General features: G+C 45.9%; 1 protein-coding gene across 1 annotated transcript; it reads left to right on the top strand.

The window, feature by feature from the left end:
- The first annotated feature begins 20476 nt into the window (after positions 1-20476).
- On the top strand, positions 20477-25154 carry zfp36l1a (zinc finger protein 36, C3H type-like 1a). Its single transcript, XM_034525204.1, has 2 exons — positions 20477-20724; positions 21791-25154. Exons 1-2 carry the CDS (start codon positions 20674-20676, stop codon positions 22850-22852), a joined length of 1113 nt encoding a protein of 370 aa, XP_034381095.1. The 5' UTR covers positions 20477-20673; the 3' UTR covers positions 22853-25154.
- Positions 25155-25451: the final 297 nt, after the last annotated feature.

Genomic DNA, 25451 nt, shown 5'->3' with positions numbered 1-25451 from the left:
TCATAAGGAAATGAAACCCTGAGTTACTGTAGTTTGCATGTGTGGCTGTGCAGATTACAGTAATAACCTCCGTCCAATCATTTCATTCCTCCCTAAAGTGACGAGCGGACGGGAGCTTCCTGTCCGGCCTTCCTACCTCCTCGTGCACTAATGTCTCGATGGTTCTTCCACAAGCTGCTCAGGTGACAGCTGTGAGTACTAACAATAGCTGCGGTTGTTGTTGTTGTTGTTCATAATGATCATTTTGTGGGGGGGGAGTGTCTTTGGGAAGGAGATCTACAGGGAGGACTTTCGATGCTGGGTTTTTAATCGGTTGCATAAATATCATAAATCCAGATAATCGACCCTGCCTTTATAAGTAAAAGTAGCAATAACACGTACACTCTGCTACAAGTCCTGTATTTAAAAAGTATACAAAGAACTACTCATCGTGGAGAACGCGGTCTATTTCAGAATAATTTACGTTATAATTAGGGCCTGCAAAACCCTCAGCGAGGACCCTATTGAAAACTGAAAGGATTATAATGCATTTAAATGAGTGCGCAGTAACGTTGCAGGTTTTTTCCCCATTTGAATAACTTTAAATAAAAATGTAACTAAAGGCGATCGATAAAGTGTGATTTAATCCTATAATAAACATACACGGACATACATGTATTGATTATGTTTTTAAAAAAAAAAAAATTATCTACAAAGTCCGCAAAAGTAACTATAACGATAGAATAAATGTAGCGGAGGAAAACGTAGGATATTTGCCCGTCATGCGGTATAAAGTACCTCGAAAAATGTACTCAGTTAGTTTCCTCTCCTCGCGTCACATCATAAGTGTGAAGGATATCAGCTCATATATATATGTGAATATATATATATATATATATATATATATACAACGTTAAAATGACTCATTTGCTGAGCGCACAAGAGAAATATGCTTTTTTTGCATATCTGAGTCTGCAGGTGGTTGCTCTTCATAAAGTTACGTGTCAAGTATTCTATACGTGATTCTTTTTATGTTTTTTTTTATCGCCACCGTCATTAAATCCACTCGCACCTGATAAAAAATTTTAAAAAACGCTGTTTTTCAGTGCGATGCTCGTCGGGAATGTGTTCTTTGGCGGCGTTCAACAATCCACCGTGTAAAAAAAAAAAAAAAAAAAAGGTCTTAGAAAAGATGACATCATGATTATTTTTTTTTTTGGAAAGGGTTGTCAGTTACAATTACAGACCACATCAACAGGGTTTAATGCAGTGATGTATTGACTCTGTCAGGTCATCGTTTCCTTCAAGAAACAATGCACTTTTTTTTTTTACGAGACTAATCATCAACTTCCTGCGTGCTTCCTGAACTCGAGATGTTGCGACACGGTTTCCTTCGCCGGGCTCCGATTCAGACCCTTTTTTTATTTAAATGCGAGCGAGTGGCGAGCGGCGTTCCACCGGGCGTGCTGCAACCGCCGCCAGGACCTTCGAAGTGCAGCACGTATGGAGGAAGCCGCTCCAGTTTTGGAGAGAAATCGGATCCATCTATGGGGAATATCCTAAAAATAAACCCCTCTGTTCTCCCATATCAGAGCCTTGTATAAATAAGATAGCACCGCAGGCACACTGCCTCGTGGGAATTAGCCAATCCAGTCCTGTAAACATCAGCCAATGACTTCTGGCAGGCTGGCTGGCCCCGGGCTCTTCGGGAGGGGAGGTTTCTGCACTGGAATTCATAAATAAATCACTTTTCTGGGAGTATTATGTGTCCGCGGTCCTCCCGGGCCAACCTCCCCCCCTAAAAATAAACAGGGCCGAGCAAAGAAATAAGAGTTTAAAGTTTAAAGCGCCACTACAGGAAATTATTTGGGGCTTGTTGCTTTAATTTGGGGAATGTTATTTTCACAGCATTTGCATTTAAGTAAGTAAGCCCCCCCCCCCCCCCGATGACTTTACTTTTTGAGAGCATGTTACGCAATCTCCTCTTCCACGCCCCGACTGTACATTCCTGACGCGAATAGAAAAGAAGCGAAACGGAATAAAGGGATCCTCTGTAACATTTATTTTTTGATGACTTGTGATTTTTGATAAGAAGCCCCACTCACTTTCTCCAGTTCTTCGAATGGTTTTCCAGCACAACGCTGTGGTGGAGGCTCGGCTGTGTGTTGCTATCCGGCGGTTGTTTTTAGGGGACTGTTTATGCCATTAACAGGTTCCCAGAGGAAGTAATGCAGGACCGTTGCATTACTTCCCACTAAGCCCGGCCCTTCCTACACAAACAGGGCCCAGAGACAGATGAATAAAGGTTTATATACGTACAGAGGGTCTGAGTAAAGGTTTATATACGTACAGAGGGTCTAAATAAAGGTTTATATACATGCAGAGGGTCTAAATAAAGGTGTATATACATGCAGAGGGTCTGAATAAAGGTTTATATACATACAGAGGGTCTGAATAAAGGTTTATATACGTACAGAGGGTCTGAATAAAGGTTTATATACGTACAGAGGGTCTGAGTAAAGGTTTATATACGTATAGAGGGTCTGAATAAAAGTTTATATACATACAGAGGGTCTGAATAAAGGTTTAGATACATGCAGAGGGTCTGAATAAAGGTTTAGATACATACAGAGGGTCTGAATAAAGGTTTATATACGTACAGAGGGTCTGAGTAAAGGTTTATATACGTACAGAGGGTCTGAATAAAGGTTTATATACATACAGAGGGTCTGAATAAAGGTTTATATACATACAGAGGGTCTGAATAAAGGTTTAGATACATACAGAGGGTCTGAATAAAGGTTTATATACGTACAGAGGGTCTAAATAAAGGTTTATATACATACAGAGGGTCTGAATAAAGGTTTATATACAAGCAGAGGGTCTAAATAAAGGTTTATATACATGCAGAGGGTCTGAATAAAGGTTTATATACAAGCAGAGGGTCTGAATAAAGGTTTATATACATGCAGAGGGTCTAAATAAAGGTTTATATACATGCAGAGGGTCTAAATAAAGGTTTATATACATGCAGAGGGTCTAAATAAAGGTTTATATACGTACAGAGGGTCTGAATAAAGGTTTATATACAAGCAGAGGGTCTAAATAAAGGTTTATATACATGCAGAGGGTCTAAATAAAGGTTTATATACATGCAGAGGGTCTAAATAAAGGTTTATATACGTACAGAGGGTCTGAATAAAGGTTTATATACATACAGAGGGTCTAAATAAAGGTGTATATACATGCAGAAGGTCTAAATAAAGGTGTATATACATGCAGAAGGTCTAAATAAAGGTGTATATACATGCAGAAGGTCTAAATAAAGGTGTATATACATACAGAGGGTCTGAACAATAGTTTATGTATTCAAATTATTAGTTCTGTTTAATTTTGGTAATTTACAAAGCAAATTTATATATATATTATGTAATGTGCTAAAAGGGAGACAACCCTGCGCCAGTAAACGCAGTGTGATGAAGGAATATGAGCCATAATACATTAAATTGGGATTCGAAATCTATTTCGGTCAGATATTTACAGCCCAGTTATTTGGTCACGTTGTGTTTTTTCTCCTTATTTATTTTGGAAGGTCTTATTGGCAATCAGAAGTGGGCTTCAAGTCACAAAAGGTTAAGAGCCCCAGAGCTGCCATTGCTATGACGTTATGAAGAAACAACAGACCTTCTGACCTAAATAACAAGACCTTTGTCCCCCCGATGATCCACGGACATCATGGAAATGACAATGAAGCATATCAAAGCGCTTAAGTAGATGAAGGGCAACAATGGGGGGCGGTTTCCTAATAGAGGAGGCGGTTGTTGTTCGTGCTCTTCCACGCTGCTGCTAACTCGTTCTCGTGTGGGCGCGAACGGGTTAAACGGCTGAGCGGGCGAGACGCTCCCCGTGCATCAAAGAGCGGAGCGCTCCTCGCCTCCTCTGCATGTTCCAGTACGGTCTGCAGCACAACTTTCACTCCTGCAGTACGAGGCACCGAGAGAAGAAAAAAAAAAAGGCCCAGAATCTCTCTCTTCCCCCCCCTCTCGACATCCTGTTTGATGCAGACAGGTTTGTGTGTTGTGAGCTGATTCTAACATTTGCAAAGTGAAGAGAAAGAAGAAAAAAAAATGTATATATATATATATATATATATATATATATATATATTTCGGGTCTGAACATTTTTTGTGTGCGTGTGTGTGTGTGGCGCTGAGATAAAGTAGGTCTGGGGGAAAGTAAAAAGGGGGCTTCCTCTTTCCACATCAATAAGATAAGAAAGGAAGTGACATAAGTTCCGTGGCACGGGGCCGATAGCGGCAGCTGCGTGTGTTCACAGATTTCTTTTTTTTTTTTTTTACAAAACTTGACACCGACGTGGACTTTTAAGTATGCACGCGATCAAACTCTATTTAACGATCTGTCCCGGGATGCGTGTCTCCTTTCTGAAACAAAATGCTTTTAAACTGCGTGAGAATATAAACCAGGTTGTGGTTGGAGGCAATCGGGTCCAACCTACAGCTTTATTAGTCATAACCTGATGATGACAGATAAGAAAATATCGCGCAGTAACCTCGACTGACGTTTTTATTTATTATTTTTGGACGATTATCAGCAGAAACGCCACTAAGCGAGTCGCGGGCCTTAATATTAACCTCATGATGCGCTTCATCGTCATTCATTCAGCTCCGACAGCATCGCTAGATAGAAGCGGATAACTCATTTTGGAATTAAACTCAACAATGCTTGTCAGGAAACACATATGTAAAATAAAATAAGAAACAGACCTCGAACGAAAGGGGGGAGAGGGGGGATCTTTAAGAGTCAGATGTGTGACCGCGGCCGGAGGAACAGTGTTTGTAAACTGAGCCCTGTGACTGCTGGGCTCACAGTGTGTGAGTCACGGGCCTGTTGTGTCGCCATTGTTTGGCCACATATTGCCAGGGAGAGAGAAAGTGCCCCTGGAAAGTACCCAGGAAGAAGCTCTGCTGGGGGGGGGGGGGGGGGGGGGGGGGGGGGGGGGGGGGGGGGGGGGGGGGGGGGGGGGGGGGGGGGTGATAAGAGGGGACACTCTCAGACTTAATCTCTTTGAGGAAGAAACTGGAGATCAAAAGTAAGACAAAAGGTTGCGTGCAGGCTGAGTGTGTTTTTTGTTTGTTTTTTCGTCTTTACGTGCCCAAAAAGAAAAGGCCGGACTGAAAGAGAAAGTCAAAAAAGAGTCAGTGAAAGGAAAACGCTTGAGAGGTGCATTAAAAGTCGAAAACTCCAGCTCCACTTCAAAAGGTCTGCGTTACATCACTAGTCAACAAAACAACCGTTGAGTCAACACAACCCCTCTGGTTTTTATTTTCCTTGAAACCATCCAACCCAGACACGGGTCTCACCTTTTGTTCTGTGGGTGATGGAATAATGACTCACATCGCACTCCCCCCCCCCCCCCCCCCCCCCCCCCAAAAAAAAATCAAGGTTGGCGAGGGTCAGCGTGCCCCCTCCAGTTCTGATAATGGACCAGCCGGGCCACATGGGTCGACGCGCTGTCAGAGTCCAAAAAAAGTTTGAACCCGTTCCACTTTCGCCTTGGCCGAAACTCAAGAGAGGCCAGAAGGCCACTCGCTCCCACTCTGATAAACAACTCCCGGGCAGAGAAATGAGAGGGAGCGGAGCTGGACTCAGGCACATCGTATACACAAGCGAGAGCCGGTGTTAAATCACACGTTACATTTGTGCAAATAAATTCACATTGTGTTTATTTTAAGTACGTTTACACTATATTCCACAATTGGAAAAACTTGCCCTGAAAGCGTAGCGGCCTATATATATATATATATATATATATATATAATCTTCTACCTTCAACTCAGGTTTAAGTAACTCAAAGATGTCACAAGAAATACTAAAATTGTCTTGCTGTTGAGTTTACTTCTGATGAATAATATTGAACACACTGCAGAAAAAGGGTACATCTCTCCTTATTTAGGTAAATGTTATTTGTGCATTGCCCCTGTTCAAATAAGGAAACAGAACTTAAGAGAGAGAGAGAGAGAGCGATACTGCCGTTTGTAGTCTATGGGCGAGACCACACCGAACACACAAGTGTTTCCATTGGCCGACCATGCACGTCCCAACGGTCACAGGTGAACAGAGGTGAATCGCAACGAAACAGGAAGCACACTCGTGAATTCACTCAACTTCAGCTGAAGGGAGTTGGAGGTCGAAGCAGGACAAATGTTTGTTTTGACCCCACGTTGACCTCGTGTGTCCCAATGTGCGCCGATGTAAATCTAATTCAGACATTGTTCAGCGTTTGAAGCGCAACAGCAGCTGACAAGACAAAGGCCTTGAGGCGAGTGCTGTCTGGGAGAGGATCCCCGTTTCAAGAAATGTGGTTTCAAGGCCTTTATCACTGGCTTTCCAGTGGAGAAAATGTGATGAGGTGATCTACGGGTGCCTTTCCAGTGGAGAAAATGTGATGAGGTGATCTATGGGGTGCCCTGCCAGTGGAGAAAATGTGATGAAGTGATCTAAAGGGTGCCCTGCCAGTGGAGAAAATGTGATGAGGTGATCTATGGGGTGCCCTGCCAGTGGAGAAAATGTGATGAAGTGATCTAAAGGGTGCCCTGCCAGTGGAGAAAATGTGATGAAGTGCCCTCTAGGGTGTCCTTCGAGTGGAGAAAATGTGATGAGGTGATCTATGGGTGCCCTTCCAGTGGAGAGCACGTGATGAAGTACCTTCTAGTGTCCCCTTTCAGTGGAGAAAACGTGATGAAGTGATCTCTAGGGTGCCCTTTAAGTTGAGAAAATATGATGAAGTACCTTCTAGGTTGCCCTTCCAGTGGAGAAAATGTGATGAAGTGATCTCTAGGGTGCCCTTTAAGTGGAGAAAATATGATGAAGTACCTTCTAGGTTGCCCTTCCAGTGGAGAAAATGTGATGAAGTGATCTCTAGGGTGCCCTTTAAGTGGAGAAAATATGATGAAGTACCTTCTAGGTTGCCCTTCCAGTGGAGAAAATGTGATCAAGTGCTCTCTAGGGGGCCCTTCCAGTGGAGAAAATGGGATCAAGTGGTCTATGGGTGCCCTTCCAGTGCAGAACACGTGATGAAGTGATCTCTAGGGTGCCCTTTAAGTTGAGAAAATATGATGAAGTACCTTCTAGGTTGCCCTTCCAGTGGAGAAAATGTGATGAAGTGATCTCTAGGGTGCCCTTTAAGTGGAGAAAATATGATGAAGTACCTTCTAGGTTGCCCTTCCAGTGGAGAAAATGTGATGAGGTGATCTATGGGGGGCCCTTCCAGTGGAGAAAATGGGATGAAGTGGTCTATGGGTGCCCTTCCAGTGGAGAACACGTGATGAAGTGATCTCTAGGGTGCCCTTTAAGTGGAGAAAATATGATGAAGTACCTTCTAGGTTGCCCTTCCAGTAGAGAAAATGTGATTAAGTGCCTTCTAGGGTGCTTTTCCAGGGGAGAAAATGTGATGAAGTGATCTCTAGGGGGCCCTTCCAGTGGGGAAAATGTGATGCAGTGCCCTCGAGGGTACTGTCTATGTGCTGGTACCCCACTGTGTATAGCTGGTGCCCTTTCTATACAGCATTTGTCGCCCCTGCCCCTCAGACGGCCTGAGTCTGGGCCCAACGTTTTTTTTTTCCACAGCAGGACGACCCAGCCAATTCTTGTATCATTTCCTGTTATTATGAACGGAAAATCAGAGTGCATTGATTTGTTGTAGCTGTGTTAATGTTATTGGGACACAGCTCGTCTGTTTTTTTTTCTTCTGTTTATGTGGATGGACTCATTGACGACGGCCCACAGGAATGAATCCTTTCATCTCAACACTTAAACATTACAGCGACCACCTTAATCACGTATACCATTTCAAAAGCATTGTACGTTTGAGGGAATTTTAGACGTCATGGTCCTTTTTGCCTCAAGCCCCCGTTGTTTTGTGTGTGAACCATGTCGCGTTACATCAAGACCTGAGCACAGGAAGTGGGCAGAAAGGGGAGTTCTGCTGGAGGCCTAAAATAGCTTCGTCAGACACCGAGATGTCTGTTTCTAACATTTTGTGCTTGGGCATATCGTCTATTGTGCTCATTGTAATGATATAAAAAGGGAGATGTTTTTTTATTTTCAAGGCGAGGAGGCCTCCGCATTGAACCGGAGCCGTATGCGAGGTGATTTATTTAAACCCCACTTAAGAAAGCAAGAGTGCGCAGCGGCTGAAAAAGTTCATTAGCAGTAGTGACACCATTTCTCGGAAGTCTCGAGGCTACCGTCCGCGTCGGAGGCATGCGAGGTTAACGTGAAGAGTCGGCACTCCAACTTTCGAGGAGGTCACCTCTTTAACCGCCGTGAATCACCCAAAAAAGGTCAACAAGCCGAGTCGTTCCCACTCGAAGGGTCGCGTAAAGTACGCGTGTCACCGTGCACTCCGAAAGGGAGACGGGTCATAAACATATCTCCCCCCCCCCCCCCCCCCCCCACCCCCATTCATCAAATTAGGATGCGACAAGTTCACGAGCGATCGGGAGGATGACAAAACGTTTGACAAAAACACAAGAAAAAATAACGCATAACGGAAGGAAGAAGTGCCGTCGGGGGGGGGGGGGGGGGGGGGGGGGGGGGGGCCGGAGACTTAAACAAAGAACATAGCGGGAGTTTACATTTCGGAGCTCTGGGACTATAAAAGCACCGGCATGGCTGGCGGCGTTACCGCAGCCGCAGATGTGCAAATTACAACTACTGCACTGTGGGCCTCGTTCTTATTACGAGATGCATCTGTTCCCGATCTGTGATAATGCTCCGAAAATCTGAAAATTGCAAGTCATAACGTTATTTTATTACTTTTGTAATGTGCGTTTTAGTTGTTGCTCTTTAAGCCCCCCCCGCCCGCCCCGCTCCATATAAACGTAAGCAGGGGAATGTGTGTCCCCATACAGACGTACGTCTAAGAGCTTCTGCTTTGTCACTCTTCACTCTGCAGACGTCCCGAGAAGCAGCAGGAAAGCAAGAAGCTCCACCCCCCCCCCCCCCCCCCCCCCACCCCCCCCCCCCCCCCCTCCCTCCCTTACCCCCCATCGTCCTCCTCTAACCTGGCCTCAGACTGTGCAGCCGTGAAGGCCACATCTCCTCCTCCTCCTGTTTACTATTGTGCGTTATCATGCGTGCACAAAGGCGTGTTTTTCTTTAACACTTTCATTACAGAGGATTTCGATGATTCTTTACAGGCGTTTTTTTTTTTTTTAACCCGACTTTCAAACCCGCCGACCCAGGGAGAGGAAATAAATGAATATCACGAAGAAAAAAAAACTAGCAGCTTCTTTGTATTGCTCGCCTTCCCCCTTCCTTCCTCGCCTTTCTAACTACTTCCAAAAAATCCAGTACTCCCACTCCTCTTCTCCTCCCTTTCCCGCCCACTCCCTATTCCCCCCCCCCCTTCATCTTATGGGCCTTCTCACTGACAGCTGGCTCTGATTATGGCTGTGAAAAATGGGTCAGTCACGCCAGCAATCCCCCCCTCCAGCATTCCTGCAGCATGACTCCGCACTTTCTCCCTGGCCGGGCCTGTCTCTGCCTCCCTCCCTCTGCAAACGACCCCCCCCCCCCCCCCCCTCCCCTTTTGTCTTTCTTCAGCTGTCTTTATTCCTTTCCCTTGTTGTCTTCCCATTTAAATACGGTATGCGAAAGGGGGTAAAGTTTATGCAAGCAGCTGAAGGTGATCCGTGTAGAAATGGACGTTTAAAAAAGGAGAAAAAAAAAGAGCCTGAGAGCGTAGGAGGAGAAAAAAATAAATTGAATGGGAGCTTATGTTTCAGTCGGTGGTATGACAAAGACAGATGGAAGAGATATTGAAGCAGCGGTCTTCAAGATGGAGCACGATTTCAAAAATCCCAGCGAGCCCGCACAAGAGCAAAGCGCACTCCATCACCGCCTCGCGCTACGACGTTTACGGTACATTACACGACTGCATAATGGTTGCAGCATGTCCTGGGAGCACATTGTTTGGGCAGATTTCTCCATACATACCTATTTATTTGTCTATTCTGAAGCACAAACCACCACAAAAAAAAGAGGCATATTGGCATAACCAGTGGTCGGGTTTTGTTCCAGGACTTGGCTCCGTTGAAGCATTTCAGACCATAAAAAGCTGCACTTTTAGCACCATCTCTCCACACCTGTGCTCGTTTGCCAAACTTTCCACCTTTTCTTTTTTTTTTTGCGTCCACCCTCTCCCGCTTGATATACTGGAAAATAGGAAGCGTGCCCAGAGTTCATAACAGAATCTCGACGCCATAAAACATCAATAGTTGGCTGGGCTGGGGGGGGGTATGTATTTTCTTTGAGAAGAATGATCAGGGGATTGATAGATAGAGTTTCACACTAGAGCTGAATAGTACAGTATGCTATAACATTATATCTGCACAGGCCTGGATTCTACTGTGAAGATCCACAATGGCTTTGCAGGATATGATGACGTGGCTACGGGACTTTGGTGAAAGATTTATTGTACTGTAGAAGATCAGATATGAGCTTTAAATCTGACCTTTTTTTCTCATTTTAGCCACGTGTTAGATTCGTGCTAGGTGTAGCTTAAAAGGTACCGTGTGCAGCATTTAGAGTGATGTATTGGCAGAAATGGAATACAATACCAATGACTGTGCTTTCTTTAGCGCGTAACCACATGGAGATAAGAATTGTTGCGTTTTCATTACAATAGAATGAGCTATTTATGGGCCACTTGCGCCTTTAAAGCTATAAGTTGAACATCGGAAGGTATTAAATATATTTAAAGTCGGTAGCTTTCGTCTTCCTGTCTAACACGTGTAAAGCGTACCACGTTCACGACCTTATTTTTAGCGTGTTAGCACTTTGGGTAGTTTTGCTACACCCTGCCCTGTCGTCTCACACATCTGAAATGCCTCGATAATCTCTGTATAGGGAGCGGAGAGGGTTGTTACCGGCATGAAGCGAGTGCTCCAGAGGCCAGCAGATGCCTCGTGTCAGGGTTGCATAAACAAGACGGAACACTTTTCATCCATCACGCAGCTGAACTGGGGAGCTTTAGGCCCTCTTATCCGGCTCAAGGCATCTCGTTGAAGCAAAGACATCGTCGGGGCGCCGACCTCCAAATCACCTCAGAGGAGATAAATCATGACGGAATACTGAGCTCTACAAATACCCCTCTCTTCCTCTCGTTCTCTGTGAGCCCCCTCGGGAAAATAAAGTTTTCGACGTCATCGTTTCGGGACCTTTTCCTTCTCCGATCGCGTCGAAGTAACGCCGCCCCATCGGAGAGGCGGCGGAACGGCCGTTTTGAGTTCACGTGACAGCAATGTGATGGGAGTACCGGAGGCTTGTCAACAGGACAGACTCATATCCTGCGTGTGTGGACCGGCAGACTCAAAGACAACAGCCTCTGGCTCCGGTTCGATTGAGGCGCCCACTCAAAAAAATCATAGGAAATCGTAGGAACTCTTCGCCAGTTGCGCAAGTCGCACGTCATCGTTCAATACGAGAGTACGTTTCCAAATGTGCATCCATCTCGTGCGGTGAGTCATGCAGTGAGAACGTTGCCCACAGTGGAAGCTCCAGCACTGTACTGGTCCCACCTACACATCGGGCCTTTTGTCTCCTCTCCTGCTAACTCTGTTCCATTCACAAAAGGTAGAATCGGCAGGCGACGGTTGAAGCTCGATTGTTTTTGGTCTTAAGGCCGATGTGGATGATCAAAGCAGGTCAAGGTGAACTCCCATGCCGCGGAGCCTTCATGAATGTACGGTAAATGCGGTAAAGGGTTCCCCGTGTTCATAGATTTCCCCACAGAGGTGATGGTGTTGACGTGGAATTTCTTTCATCCGCCCTCTTCGTTAAATATCTTGGATTTTAAGTGCCTCGCATAGCAATTGACCGCATCCTTCTTTGTAAGTGTTTCGTGAGGATAAAAGCCAGATAAAAGCCAGAGTCGAATGATATTTTTTATCGTTTGAAAAGATGCTTCATTAGCGTAAAAAAAAAAAAAAAAGTACAATTTTTGCGACTCACTGATTACAAATAATGTTCGAGCCGCAAAGCCTGCAAGTGCTGGTTTATTAACCTTGGATCAAACGTGCACATATTGTAGCCGGTGCAACGCAGATTGCCGTCAAACGGCGGCCCTTTGATGCACGCGCACGCCTGGTAAAGTACTTAAGGCTCTTTTATTATGATAGCAAAAGTTTAAAAAAAATGAAGATTGGAGTTTAATGGCGTACGTACGGTTCCCACCGGCAGCATTTGGACGGTTCTTCCCTCTTGAGTGTGGAGTTGGAGTAAACACTGTTAACAGACAGTTGGAAGGTTTCAATGAGGAGAAAAGGGGGATTGTTTGGGTGTATTTTGGCAGCGTTTTTTGGCGTGTAATGGTACCGGTAATGGTATGAAAGTGGGGGCTGTCGGCTTGGGATTTTTTTGGGGCGTAAATGTGCCATTATTTACGAGTCGGGTGGGCTGAAGGGGGGCGGGGGGGGACAATAAACTTTCATTTCTGGGAAAGCCATTTGATTTTTACTAGACTTTGTAGACCCTATAAGAATGCAAAGGCAAGAAAGAAGAAGAAGAAGAAAAAAAAGACGCTAAACCAGAAAGTATTTAACAAGCGTAAGAAGTGTTTCCATATTCAGCTGTCGCACAGCACTCCCCTGGGTGGACACTGATGTGACACTAATTACTGGAAACACACACACACACACACACAGACAAGCAGTGCTGTGTATGTTTTCCATGCTAATAACATTAAACCACTCACGACAGCTAAAAAAACAAAACTCGGCACATAATTCATACCAATTTCTGCTTGTTAAAACGTGGCGTATCGCCGCACCGCTGACACACGTGTCGACTGGTCAAATTACAATAAACACCTGCTTTGACAAGTCATTTGGTCTCATTATCGGCCTTCTGATCTCATTGTTCTTAAATCAAGAGAGAAAAAAACTAACCTGACCCCCCCCCTTCCCCCCTGCCAGATGTTACACAGGACCATCTGAGAAGTTTTGGAAAAGGGGCAGAGATTGGATTGGATTGGACGAACCATCCGTCAATCAAACTTCTGCTGAAGCGAGTCGAGCAGAAACCATCTTTTCCCACGGAAAAAAAGCCTTCGGTGGCGTTCTCTTGCTCTCCAGTTCTGATATAACTGACGCCGTTGGCGACATCGATAAGATACGCCAAGCCCTCGCAGGCCACCGAATGGACGCTTCTCCGGATTACCGTGCGACGGTAAAACAGCTGTAATGCCAATGGGGAGAAGTATCTCCACTTGTTCTCAATTAAAGTTTGCTTTTGTGAGAAGAATTCTCCCCGAAATGGCCCTGCCAGCACCTTGAAATGAGACGTGAGCCGGCAGACGAAACGAGTAGCTCTGTGACAGAAACGAGGACTAAATGGACTAATTGACTTGTTGAGAAGGTAGCGGTTTTGGTTGGGGGAACCGTAGATGCCTTCATGTTGGCAGACGGGCAATTAGCCCCCCTGTGTGGTGTGTATGTATACGGCTGCAGTACAATCCCCATTATCCCGTTGGAGCCCAAGGAACTGCCACCAGACTGGAGGTTAAACCCTGGCAGCAGAAAATGATAGCTTTGGCCAGAAAAAGTCAAACCAAAATGGGCCGATTCTCCTCCTTCAACCTAAAAGGACCTCCACGCAGCTGCTACCTTCTTTCGCTGCCAGGGAAGAGGAGGACAAAGAGAAGCAGAGTGGGGAACAGTTGGGCGGGGGGGGCATTTGGACCGGACTGGCCTCAAAAACCCAGAGGGTTGGTTTTTTCAACAACAACCCAAAAAAAACTGAAGAAAAAAAGAAGCTCGCTTTGACTCATCTTGGACATCAAGCTCTATTTTGGGTCGTGCCGTGTTTGGACTGCGAGCAATCACACGTAAACCCTACGACTTGTTTTCTTTGAGTGATTGGGAGCGCTTTCGCAAAACAAAAAAAAAAGAATTACAATCAAGGCGGTGAGCCGGAGATGTATTCCGGCGGCCCCCCGTGGGAACGTATCAAATGCCGTTTAAGTCTTGTCTATGTTCCTCTCAGGGGATCGTTCTTAACCAATAGGCTCCTTGATCGTTATCCACGCGGTCGGCATGTTTTTTGCTCATTTCCTCACCGCTTTCCGTGAAAAGTGAAGACGGAAACACTTCAGGAGCTCGTGTGCCACAAGAGGAGGAAAAGAGCGCGACGCGATGAGGGCTTTCTCAAGAATCAGTTTTTTGTTGTTGTTTTTTTTAACAATCTGCTGCTGAAGCTGAAGCACCTGTAAGCTCTCTGCGAGTTCACCGCTACGCCCGGCGACCTCCTAAACCAACGAGCGTGCTCCCAGAGAAGCTCCGCCCACAACGCCACCAAATGCAGAAAAGACGGAAATGTGCCGACGACGCGGAAACTGTAAAAAAAAGTGCGGAAACAGGCGGCAAATATAAACAACGCCGCCAAATACAAGAAGCACAACAACAAACAGAAACATGCCGCGAATACAAACAAACACAACCAGAGCGTGTCCGTATCCGGTTTGTTTTTTTTTGCTTTGCCCTTTCTTTTGAGCTACGTGTTGTCGAATTGATGAATGTGTTTTTCCACTTTTTATTTCATTTTGCCTCCTTTTTTTCCCCTGTTTTCTTTTCGTATGCAGCGAGTCGAGGCCGTCGCTCACTCGCGGAGAGAGAAAACAACCCAGAGGCCTCCCGCCGAGGTGTATTCATCAAGCGACCCGCGGATAATTTGTAGCGTTCTATTAGCAATAAAACAAAAACGAGAGCTAACAAAAGGTTCAAAGTAGAGAGAGAGAGAGAGAGCTGCGGTAACAATTTAAAGCACGTGTTTTTTTTCACCATAAATCATCACAACAAGGCTCACAAAACAGCTGCCGTCAATTCACACGACATCTAAAAGCTCATTTCACAAAGTTTAATTCACGACGAGTCGTCAAACAGCGTCGGGCGGCGCGCGTCCTCTTCGACGGCATCTGGAGGAATATCAATAACTTTAAAAAGGGGGCGCGAGTCCGATTCAATAAATCTGCGTGAGAGGGGGGGTTAAAAGTGTGAGAAAAAAGTGGGCGGGGTCACAGATGATACGCGGGTTGGCTTTTGTGTATTGTCCGGAGCCGGACACATGGACTGTGTAACTCTAGTCCAGGAGTGACCACACAGGGCCCGGTTGTGAGGTCCTTGAGAGAGTGCCGGCGAATGGAGACAGATGGGACAGGAGAGAATGCTTTCCACTGTTCCCGGCGCCATACAAAGCCCATTGATTTTCTTCTTTTTTTTTTTTCGTGCGTTGAGTGAGGAGCTGAGCAATATCTCGTTTCATCAGCGTCCGCCGCATGGTCGTGACACCTGGACCAGGATCAGGTCTGTCCGGTCCCCAGCGGAGGCACGCTGAGCCTAGGGGGTGGAGGGGTAGGGTGGGGGGGGCGGGGGGGGGCTGGACACAACAAGCACAAGTCCCATCGCATGCGTATCATCTGCCGTTCCCCCCCCTCCATCCATGTGAGCGTGCTGCATTGTGGGTCACGTAGCCGCTTCTTCTTCCGTCTCGTTTCTTTAGCTCGATGGCTTTGACCTTTTTTTTTTTTGCCCCGACCCCCTGATGCGCGGAGTGGAAACCCAAAACTCTCCCTTCCCATGAGCCCCCTGGACAGACAGAAAAGATTGTTCCTCAGGAAAAACTCGGGTTAGGAAGTCAGAGCAGGAAGCTGGAATACAACCCCCCCCCCCCCCTCACTCTCGGGCTTTTGTTGCTATTTTTGCGACCTCGCCTTCAACCAAAACATCATTAACTGTCCTTCTGTTTCGCTGTGAGTTGGCACCGATGGGATGGAGGGATGGAGGGGGGAGGAGGGAGACTCTCATTTCCAAGACGGGGGTTTGTTTTGAACCCGTGGTTGTGATGCTGCCCGTGATGCGTCGACGAAAAGGAGCCAAAAAGCCTCGCCATCCCACCCGGTGCGAGACGGAGGGCAGTGGAAGTGAAGCGGGGCGGCCAGTGCTGGAGCGAGTCGTGGGAACGACATCAGCGAGAGCAACTGGTGGTTGACCACTAACAATGCTGCGGCTGCTCTTATGGACAATTAATCGCCCGCTCGTTCATATCCCCCCCCCCCCCACCCCCTCCCTTCTTCCTCTCTTCCTCTGAGGCTACTTTCACCCCGAGAGATGACCACAGTCCTCCTCTCCGTATGAATTTGGCAAACATACCGTGAGACATGAAAGGGGAAGGCAGAACATGCACGAACGAGGAGGACCGACGCATGAAAAACATATTCAAGTAGAAAAAGGCCCGAAAGTGACCGCTCGACAATCTGTCCCGTCAAAGAGTTACGAAACACGAGCTCGCATGCTACGGGAAAAAAAGGGGAAGTTATGGTGTTCAGTAATCTTTGGCTTTTGATTGCCGAGCTTCCAGTGGTGAAAATGTGCTTTTACTCTCACTTGAGATGCTACTATTATACTTACATTGCACTTCTTATTCCACTACTTCTATTTCACATCTGTAGTTACTTTCTACATCGAGCTTTTGACAGAGAAATGTCGACTCGAAGATAAAAAGCAGTGTTACAGGTTAAGCTATTAGCACATAAAGCAGCAACGGCAATTAAATTATAAACTACATGATAATGCAACACGTTTTTCTGTCGATTGAGTACTTTATATACTATATATCTCCAGTACATTTTGTTCTGTACTTTGACTTATTGATACTCTAACTCTGATCTTTCACCTCTGCCCACTTGATTATAATTGACACAAATCATTTTCATGCGAAATACATTTTGAAGAGAGATAACGTACCACTCACAGTTGCTCATAATAACCTTCAGTTTTTTGAAAACACAAGCGTGTGTGTGTGGGAGACCGTTTCATCCTAAACAGGCTGCAAAATAAACTCGATAAGAAATCACAAATGCCGGCGCGACAAACCTAAATGTCCACGAGGCAGTAAAAAATATAAAATACTACTTATTTATCCTTTTTAAGATGCCGTTTAATGAGCTCGCGGTCGCATTAAGACGATGTGGTGCAGCACAGCTTGAGATTACCGCGCAACAAGTCTGTGTTTTTTTTTTCTTTTCGTGCAGCTGATAAAGTCTCCTTTGCTTTTCACGCGAGTGCCAGTGAGTCAGTGTGTCAGCAGGGAAAAAAATAAATAATAAAAAAGGCTGATTGCTCAACACAGAGGCCTCCCGAGTCCTGATTCACCTCAGAGCTGCGCGAGGACAGAGCTGACCCCGAAGGGCGCTGAATTTAGCGAGTCTCACTCGAGTCTCAACGAATGTGACAATTCAGGTGGACGCTTTAAATACTGTACAAAGAAGAAGGCGAGTGAATAGGAGAAGGCCGCAGCAGAGAGGGCACAGAGGAAAGGAAGAACTCTGCCCTCTGTTGGCCGAGAGGGGGAACGACGGCTGAACTGTTGCTTTAACAAAACAACCACCAATTTGTTGAGTTTCCCCAGAACTTCTTTCATCTCCCGTTCGGCGAGATAAAAAGATTTAACGTCCAGTCATCCCACTTAAACCTTATCGGTGACCCCCCCCCCCCCCATCCTCCCTTTGTGGAGGACACGGGGGTCTCCGGCGCAGGAGGCAGGAATCAAAATCCCTCCTAGAGGAGGCTGAGGAGTGACTGACTTGCAGCACCAACAGAGAGACTGATAGGGGGCCGACAAGCCTGGAGGAGGACAGCGTTGACCTTGAGGAGCACAAATCTTCAGAAAAGCAAGAGAGAGAGAGAGAGAGAGAGAGAGAGAGAGAGAGAGAGAGAGAGAGAGAGAGAGAGAGAGAGAGAGAGACTCTGTCAACAGGGAGAGGAAACTCCTGCCTGAGGAAGGAGAGCTGACATCTAGATTGTTCCTTTTGTGTTTTACACTTGGGGGGGGGGGGGTCGATGAAATGATTGGACAGGAACATCTCATAAATATTACACCCTTGACTTTTTTACGAGCTGTGCTGGAAGTATATATATATATATATATATATATATATATATATATATATATATATATATATATATATATATATATATACTGCATGTAAAAATGATCTTCATTTATACATAGATAGTCATTTTCCGAGCAATAAATGCCAAGCATTCTCTCTAGTTATAGCTTTTCATTCATGATAATATGCTGCTTTTTCTTTTACATATTCGATAGTACATTGAATTTATTTGGATTTTGGACTAAACCAAGACATTTGAAGACATTCTTGTGCAGCTTTCAAGACATTAAAATGCCCCCAAATACACATTTCGGGACTTGGTCTTAGAAAAGACAGCCTGACAACACATGTAAGAAGTATTAAGTGTGTCTTTGACTCTGTGAGGACGTGTGAATGCGTCTCGACCGCTGACGTCCGCATCAAAACGACGCTGTTTACCATCCGCGCGTTAATAACGGGAAAACTCCCCTGAGAGAGATTTTTTTATTTTTTTCATTCAGGGCAGGAAACAGGTGCCTCCTCCCCTAAACCTGGAAGGACAACTGCGCCGCGCAAAACAACAAGCGACACATCCGAGAGGATTAAAGTAAACAACCTGCAGAGTGTGAGGCTTTTTTTCTTCTTCTGGAGGCCGGGCTGCAGCGGAGGGGTCGGGCGACCTTCTTTATTTTTTAGTTTTCTTGTTTTTTGAACCCCGCTGATCTTTGTGAGAGTTCAAAATCAGTGTAGGAGAATGACATTCATTGTGCTCGAGTAACAACAACAACAACAACAACTATAGTTTCTCCTCAGAGGAGAGAAGATCGATCTGATCTACTTAATCAATCAGGTGACAGGGCCTTTGAACTGCAGACAGGATTTCAAGACCCCCCCCCCTCGTCGTCTGTGAAAACACTCCAGGGGGAGATTACGCCAAACAGGCTCGTAAAAACTCTTTTTATGTTAAAAAAAACACACACAGCCTCGCAGCCTGATGGAGTCCAGGATATGTCTGTTTTTTTTATTTATATATATATATATATATATATATATATATATATATATATATATAATTGTGGTTCCTAAAGGTCAGGCTTAGATCTGTTTGAAATGAAGATGGCTGTGTTCAATGTCCTCAACGACATGCAACAGTTGAGCAGAAAAACAAGTCGCCCGGCCTCCTCCGCTGCAGAGAGACAAAGCTCTCCACCCCCTGTGTGGCTTCTGTATGGGCAAAGAAGAGGAAGGGAAAAAGGGAATGTTTTGCCCCCCCCCCCCCCCCCCCCCCCACCACCTCCCCACACTCCTCTTCCCTCACCTCCCCTGGGGCAGCGCTGTGTAGTAATAAACGTCCCCCATAAATCTCCCCCCTCACGCCATCATCCCCTCCTCCATCTCAAACTTTTTCTTCTCTCTCCTTCTCCTGGTTAACAGCTTCTTTTCTTCTCTCCCCCCCCTCTCCCACCCAGCCCGGGCCTTTATTCCCCCTCTCCTCCTCTCTTGCAACCCAACCCTGACATTGACTCTGCACATGGCCGATGGGGTGCTCCGTCACGGACTTCGAGAGGGTGGTGTGTGTGTGTGTGGGGGGCGGGGGGAGGAGAGAATGATGGAACCACAATGGATTTGTATAGGTTTCCCCTCTCTCTCTCTCTCTCTCTCTTTTTCTTTGTCACGTGCGCGGCCGCGAGGCGTCATTGTCAACCGGCTGCGGTCGACTCTGGTGAGATCACCCAGCGTATCAGGTTATGCCCGATGGAATGACGCAAGGCAAATCCGTGCACACACACACACGTTTTCGCCAGGCAATTCTATGCCTGCTGTGGTGTGGTGGTGCAAGAGGATAGTGTGAGATAGAAGAGTTTAACATGGGGGGGGTGGGGGGGGTAAGCGTGGTCTTGAAGGAGTTAAAAAAACAAACCTGGCTGCCTGAAATTCACCGGAAAGTCCCACAAGTGACGTTACAGTCCAGCAATTAGGAGTAAATTAATTACAGAGTGGTGGATGGTAGCTTGAACAACCCCCGAGGATAGTGCAGCGCCTCCCGGTAAACAACTCCAGACGGTAGCAGACTTCCATGAGGAAGAAGGAGGAAATAAAGCTGTGGCCCCGGCCTGCTGTGTGTGTGTGTGTGTGTGTGTGTGTGTGTGTGTGCCATCAGCTGAGAGTAACAAGAAATACTTGACACATTTAAAGTTGAGACACTACTTCCATGTACAGTAGTAATAAGTAATGTACTGGTAAAGCTATTTTCTTTACTGCACCGTCGGTCCGAAATATATATTAAAAAGCCACCGTTCTGTATTCATACTGCGTGTGTCGTCCCCCCCCCCCTCAAATGTCTGGTAATCTCCAACAAAAACTGACAACCCACTGAAAGTTTGTCCCTTCAGAAAAAAAGAGGAAGGAGGAGGAGGAGGAGAAGAAGAAAAAAAAAAAGTTTACAGAGAAAGAAAAAAAGAAGTTGACGCCCAGCGCTCGAGGCTCCTCCTGCAAAGGATTATAAAGCAAATGTCGGAGCTGGTGCGGGGCAGAGGGGGTGTTCTGCAGGGTCAGAAATACACGGGAGCTGCGAATTCAAGAAGGAACTCGGCAGAACCTGCGCAACTTTCCGAGCAAGCACACGTTTTTATTTATTTATTTTTAATTTATATTATTTTTTTTTTGGGTTTTTTTTTTTTTATATATATATATATATATATATACTTACTTTTTTTTTATTTCACACCCTGGTCGCTGCAAAGATGACCGCAGCCGTGGTGTCGCCTTTCTTCGACTTCGAAGTAATGAACAAGGTAGCTTGACAACTTTTGTTTTTAATATCTCTCTCTGTGTGTGTTTGTATGTGTGTGTGTGTGTGTGTGTGTGGCCTGTTAGCAAGCAGTTAGCCCCGCTGTGGAGGAATGATGCGCCCCGCATGCCCGCGCGGCCCTCCGCTCGTGACGCGACCTGTTTTGATTTTTGCGCTTCTTCTCCCGACCCGTCGTTTTTTAAAGTTTGTCCCGAAAAGCGTCTTTTTTTTTTTTTTAAACTTTCTTTAAACTGTTCACACTTGTTGAAACGTTTAAACGTGTACGTGCACCGCGTGCCACGTCGGTTCACCCCCCCCTACACACCACCACCACCAACACTAACACTGCCAGCCAGTCACGGCAGTTTCACGTGCTGCTCGTGAAGCTCGTCGCTCTGTTAATGAGCGCAGTTTTTGCGCCACTTTTTTTGTTGTTGTTGTAATACTCCTCACAAAGCAGCCACATGCTCGCCAATCATTGACTACATGTGTCTGGCTTTCTAACTCGCTATCGCCCCCCCCATAAACTGTATATGTGATTAACCGTGTTAATATGTGTTAACACGTTAACTATTTAAAAATAAATCTTAATGGTTCATTGCACTGTTTGTGTTTACATGCATTTTAAGGGGTCAGATCATCTTCTTTTTTTTAATCATATTTTTAAACGGCGTAGTTTTTAATACTGTGACTAGTGACCACGTCCTAAACACACATGAGCTTGTAATTCATTCAGCAGGACGCTTTTTGCCATCTTTATCTTTTCAACCGGTTGCAGCCACCAAGCGGCCCTGTGGCCTCTCCTGTGCTCCATTTACTAAAACCCGGCACACATTCCTAGCCGGGGCAACTTGCCAAACCAGCTGCTGTTCTATAGGCCTGTATCCGCTTATGTTGTCGGGGCCAAAAAGAACACAAGTCATGCAAGAGGAGCCTGTGGATTTATTTCTTCTTCTCTCTCTCGCTAGCCCACCAGCTCTCTTTTGTAAAAACCAGGACCACACTGTCAACGTTGGTGACGATGTTAGGATATCGATTCTAATCGTGTGTGTTCTTTTGTGTCTCTGCAGAACAACAAACTGCTCAGCTACAACAACAACCTGGGCCCCATGTCTGTCCCTTGCACTGGCACCAACGTGCCCATATCCAGCCCCGCCGGAGCCCTGCTGGACAGGAAGGCGGTGGGGTGTCCCTCGGTGGGAGGCGTGTACCAGCGGCGGCACTCTGTCAGCAGCACAAAGTTCAGCCAGAACCAGTTCCTGAACAGCCTGAAGGCGGCGGACCACTGCTCGCTCATCTCGGGGATCGGCAACGCCGGCTGCGGCAGCAACAACAAGGAGAACCGCATGCGAGACCGCTCCTTCTCCGAGACGGGCGAGAGGCCCCTCAACAAGTGCCTGGGCCCCGCCAGCCCCACCGGCAGCCAGGTGAACTCCAGCCGCTACAAGACGGAGCTCTGCAGGCCCTTCGAGGAGAACGGCTCCTGCAAGTACGGCGACAAATGCCAGTTTGCCCACGGGATCCACGAACTACGCAGCCTGAGCCGCCACCCCAAATACAAAACAGAGCTGTGCCGCACCTTCCACACCATCGGCTTCTGCCCGTACGGGCCCCGCTGCCACTTCATCCACAACGCCGAGGAGCGCCGCGGGCCTCCCCAGCAGTGCTCCCCTCTTAACTCCTCCAACAAGATGGACAGGCCTCGCCTGCAGCACAGCTACAGCTTCGCGGGCTTCTCCAGCTCGGCCGGGCTGAGGGACAGCCCCACCTCCGTCACCCCTCCGCCCATGTTCTTCCCCGACGAGGTCCCGGACTGGCCCAGCAGTAACCCCTTCACCTACTCCAGCCAGGAGCTGGCCAACCTGTTTGGGCCCAGCCTCAACGTCGGTCCCGTGGGCACAGAGCCCAACGCCCCCGCGCCCCCGTCTCCGACGAGCACGCCGTACTATTTCAGACCCATGTTGGTGTCCCCCCAGATGTTCGATACTCCATCCAGCCAGCCCGACTCTCTGTCAGACCAAGATGGCTACCAGAGCAGCTCCGGGGGCAGCCTGAGCGGCTCCGAGTCCCCCACGCTGGATACGACCCGCCGCCTCCCCATCTTCAGCCGCCTCTCCATCTCCGATGATTAGCCTGCGAGTGTCCACCAGTGTGACTTTTTTTTTATTTTTTAAGTTTGATGACACCGAGAGAACACGGCACTCCCCTCTACCTCTGCACCCCCCACCCCCGCCTCGAGCATCCCCCCAACCCCCCCTCACACCACCGTGTTGGTTCCTTGTTGGCATTGCAAGGATGTAGTCAGTTAAAGGAACTCTCTCTCGACTCATTTCTTCCCCTTCCCGTTAATCTGCAAAGCAAGTTTTTTCTTTCTTTTTTTTAAAAGTACCCTGCCATGTGTCAAAGTGCCAAAAAAACAAAAAAGGAGAGGAAATTGAACAATGAAAAATCATGAGAACAAGAATTGACTGTTTTGCCAGGTGCCACTTGATTTTTTTTTTTTTTTCTTTCTTCATTTTGTTCTTGAATGTGTAGCAGCACAAGTGGCCTTGGAAAGGGGGCGTGCTTTGCACTAGCCCCGCAACCCCCTCCCTTACTCTCCACCCACTCTTTCTCGCTCTCTTTTCTCCCGCCCTCTTCCCTTGACCATACCACTTCCCACGCCCCCCCCTCGAGCTAGCTAGAGGGTGCTCACTAATGTACTGCAGACGTTTTTTGAGACAAAAAAAAGAGGAAAAAATAGACCCTGATAAAGATATGAATAGTTTTTTAAAAAGAAGGGTGGGAGTGCCTTGGGGTGGTTTCTGCATGTGTTTAGGGTGAATGGACTACTGTTTTTGGTTCTTTCTCATTTATAACCCCCCCCCCTCCCTGTCACAGTTCTTCTCAAGCCTTGTCTTATGTAATTGTGGATTGGGTGAGTCTGCAGGAAGGACTTTGAACTGGAAGTTGGTTATGTCGTCGTCCCCCTCCTCCTCTTCCCTCCCTCCCCTCCTCCTCTTCCCTCCCTCCCTGAGTTTTCTCCTCCTGTTGCTGGTCACTGGCTCTTTTTTATTGGGAAGGAAGTCTTGATATCAAACTGATCATTAAACCTGTAGGACTTTGTCCCCGCCTCCCGGCCTTCATCCTCTCTGGGGATCTGGGGGAATTCCAGCATTCCCATGATGCAGTTGTACATCCTGCAACGCGACGAAATCGGATTTCCAAGCTATTTTACCCCCCCCCCCCAAAAAAAGGAGACTCTGTACTCATTACATCCTTTTTTTGCTTTCTTTATTTGATAATTATTTTTTATTAATGTTATTACGTTTATTATTGTTTGAAAAAAAAACTTTCCAGATGGAAGGTTTTTTTTTTTTTTTTTTTTTTTTTTTTTTTTTGCTTGTCACTGCTTATTTAACTTATCAGAACATATTTATTGCTGATCATATGCATTTTTTTTGGTTAATTTTGTTTTTTGTATTTATCTGGATAATGAACAATAGAATATATTTTCTTTTTATGTTAAATTATGATCTTCCATATTAATCTAAAGATTGTTGAAGACGTTTTTGTCGAGTTTTCCTTTTTTTTTTTTTTTTTTTTTTCCACAGTTTAATATATTGTACTTCAATGACTTTTTGTTCTGCAACTACACTTTGTCAAAAATGAACCTTAATTTAAAGCAAAAAAGAAAAAAGAAATGCAAAAAAAGATGGGTTTTTTTGCGTTTTTTTTGATTATTTATTGTACTTTCTTTTTTCTTACTCCCCATATCGGACTGCAATTCCATCTCTACTAGATTTGCTTGTATTCATTCCTGCCATTTTTTTCCCCCCTTCACGTCTTTACAATAACCCGACGGTAACGGTAGCTAACCGTTATTACTTTATTAACTCAATACTTGGGTCGACGGTAGAATTTTAAAAAGAGGGGTGCTGGGAGACGGCCCACTGGTTTAGGGGGCGTCTCCAAGTCAGGACTGTTTTTTTTGTTTAAATGTCAGTTCTTACACCCCCCCCCCCGTCTGTTATTACGAGCAATAGCTGTGACCAAAATGGGTTGAGGAAAGTTTATTTTGTTTTTCATTTGATTGGATGCTTGATGCACTTGCTTGGCCCCCCTCTTGACCATTGGAAGTGCCTCTTTGAATACATTCCAGGTAGCTAAGGCTTTCTCTGCCTTTTTTATATTTGATAAAAATGGAGGACAATTTAAAAAAAAGTCACTCTTGTTTCCTACATGTGTTTGGAAGAGGTGAACATATTTTTGACACAAAGAAAGTAAAACAGTTGAATGTATTTTTTCAGCCATGTTTTTTTCACTACAGTAATTTCTGTGAGTTTATATGAAAACCTGTTTTGGTTTTTTTTATTTGTTTTTTCTCGCCCTCTTTTTTTGTAAGTATTGATCGCAGTTAAGTCAATAAACCCCGTATTTTTTGAAAAGTTAAAACTGTCTAATGAGTTGTGTGCCTTTTGGTTGAAATCTGATTTTTGAGATGCTCTCCAACACCAATAATGCAGTTATTAAAGCATGATGCTGGTTAGAAGGAGACTGGTTATTATAATATTCACATAGCACAGAACTTCAGGGAAGTTGTGTCAAAGCTTTAAAAACCGAGGCCCCATAAATCCACTTATAAAAAGACACTTATACCCCAATAACTCCTGAACCTGCCTGAGAATCACCAGATTTAAAGTTTCCTTCAGTATGAAAATTATCTACACATTCGTGGCTAACCTCTAATTA

The sequence above is a fragment of the Cyclopterus lumpus genome, chromosome 22 (genome assembly GCF_009769545.1).
Source record: "Cyclopterus lumpus isolate fCycLum1 chromosome 22, fCycLum1.pri, whole genome shotgun sequence".
NCBI lineage: Eukaryota > Metazoa > Chordata > Actinopteri > Perciformes > Cyclopteridae > Cyclopterus > Cyclopterus lumpus.
Note: the sequence above shows the minus strand (reverse complement) of the source record. Positions and strands in the feature narration are given on the sequence as shown.

Coding starts and splice junctions, on each gene's coding strand:
- zfp36l1a (XM_034525204.1), top strand. CDS start 20,674: ATGACCGCAGCCGTGGTGTCGCCTTTCTTCGACTTCGAAGTAATGAAC. Junction 20,725..21,790: donor ACTTCGAAGTAATGAACAAG/GTAGCTTGACAA, acceptor GTGTCTCTGCAG/AACAACAAACTGCTCAGCTA.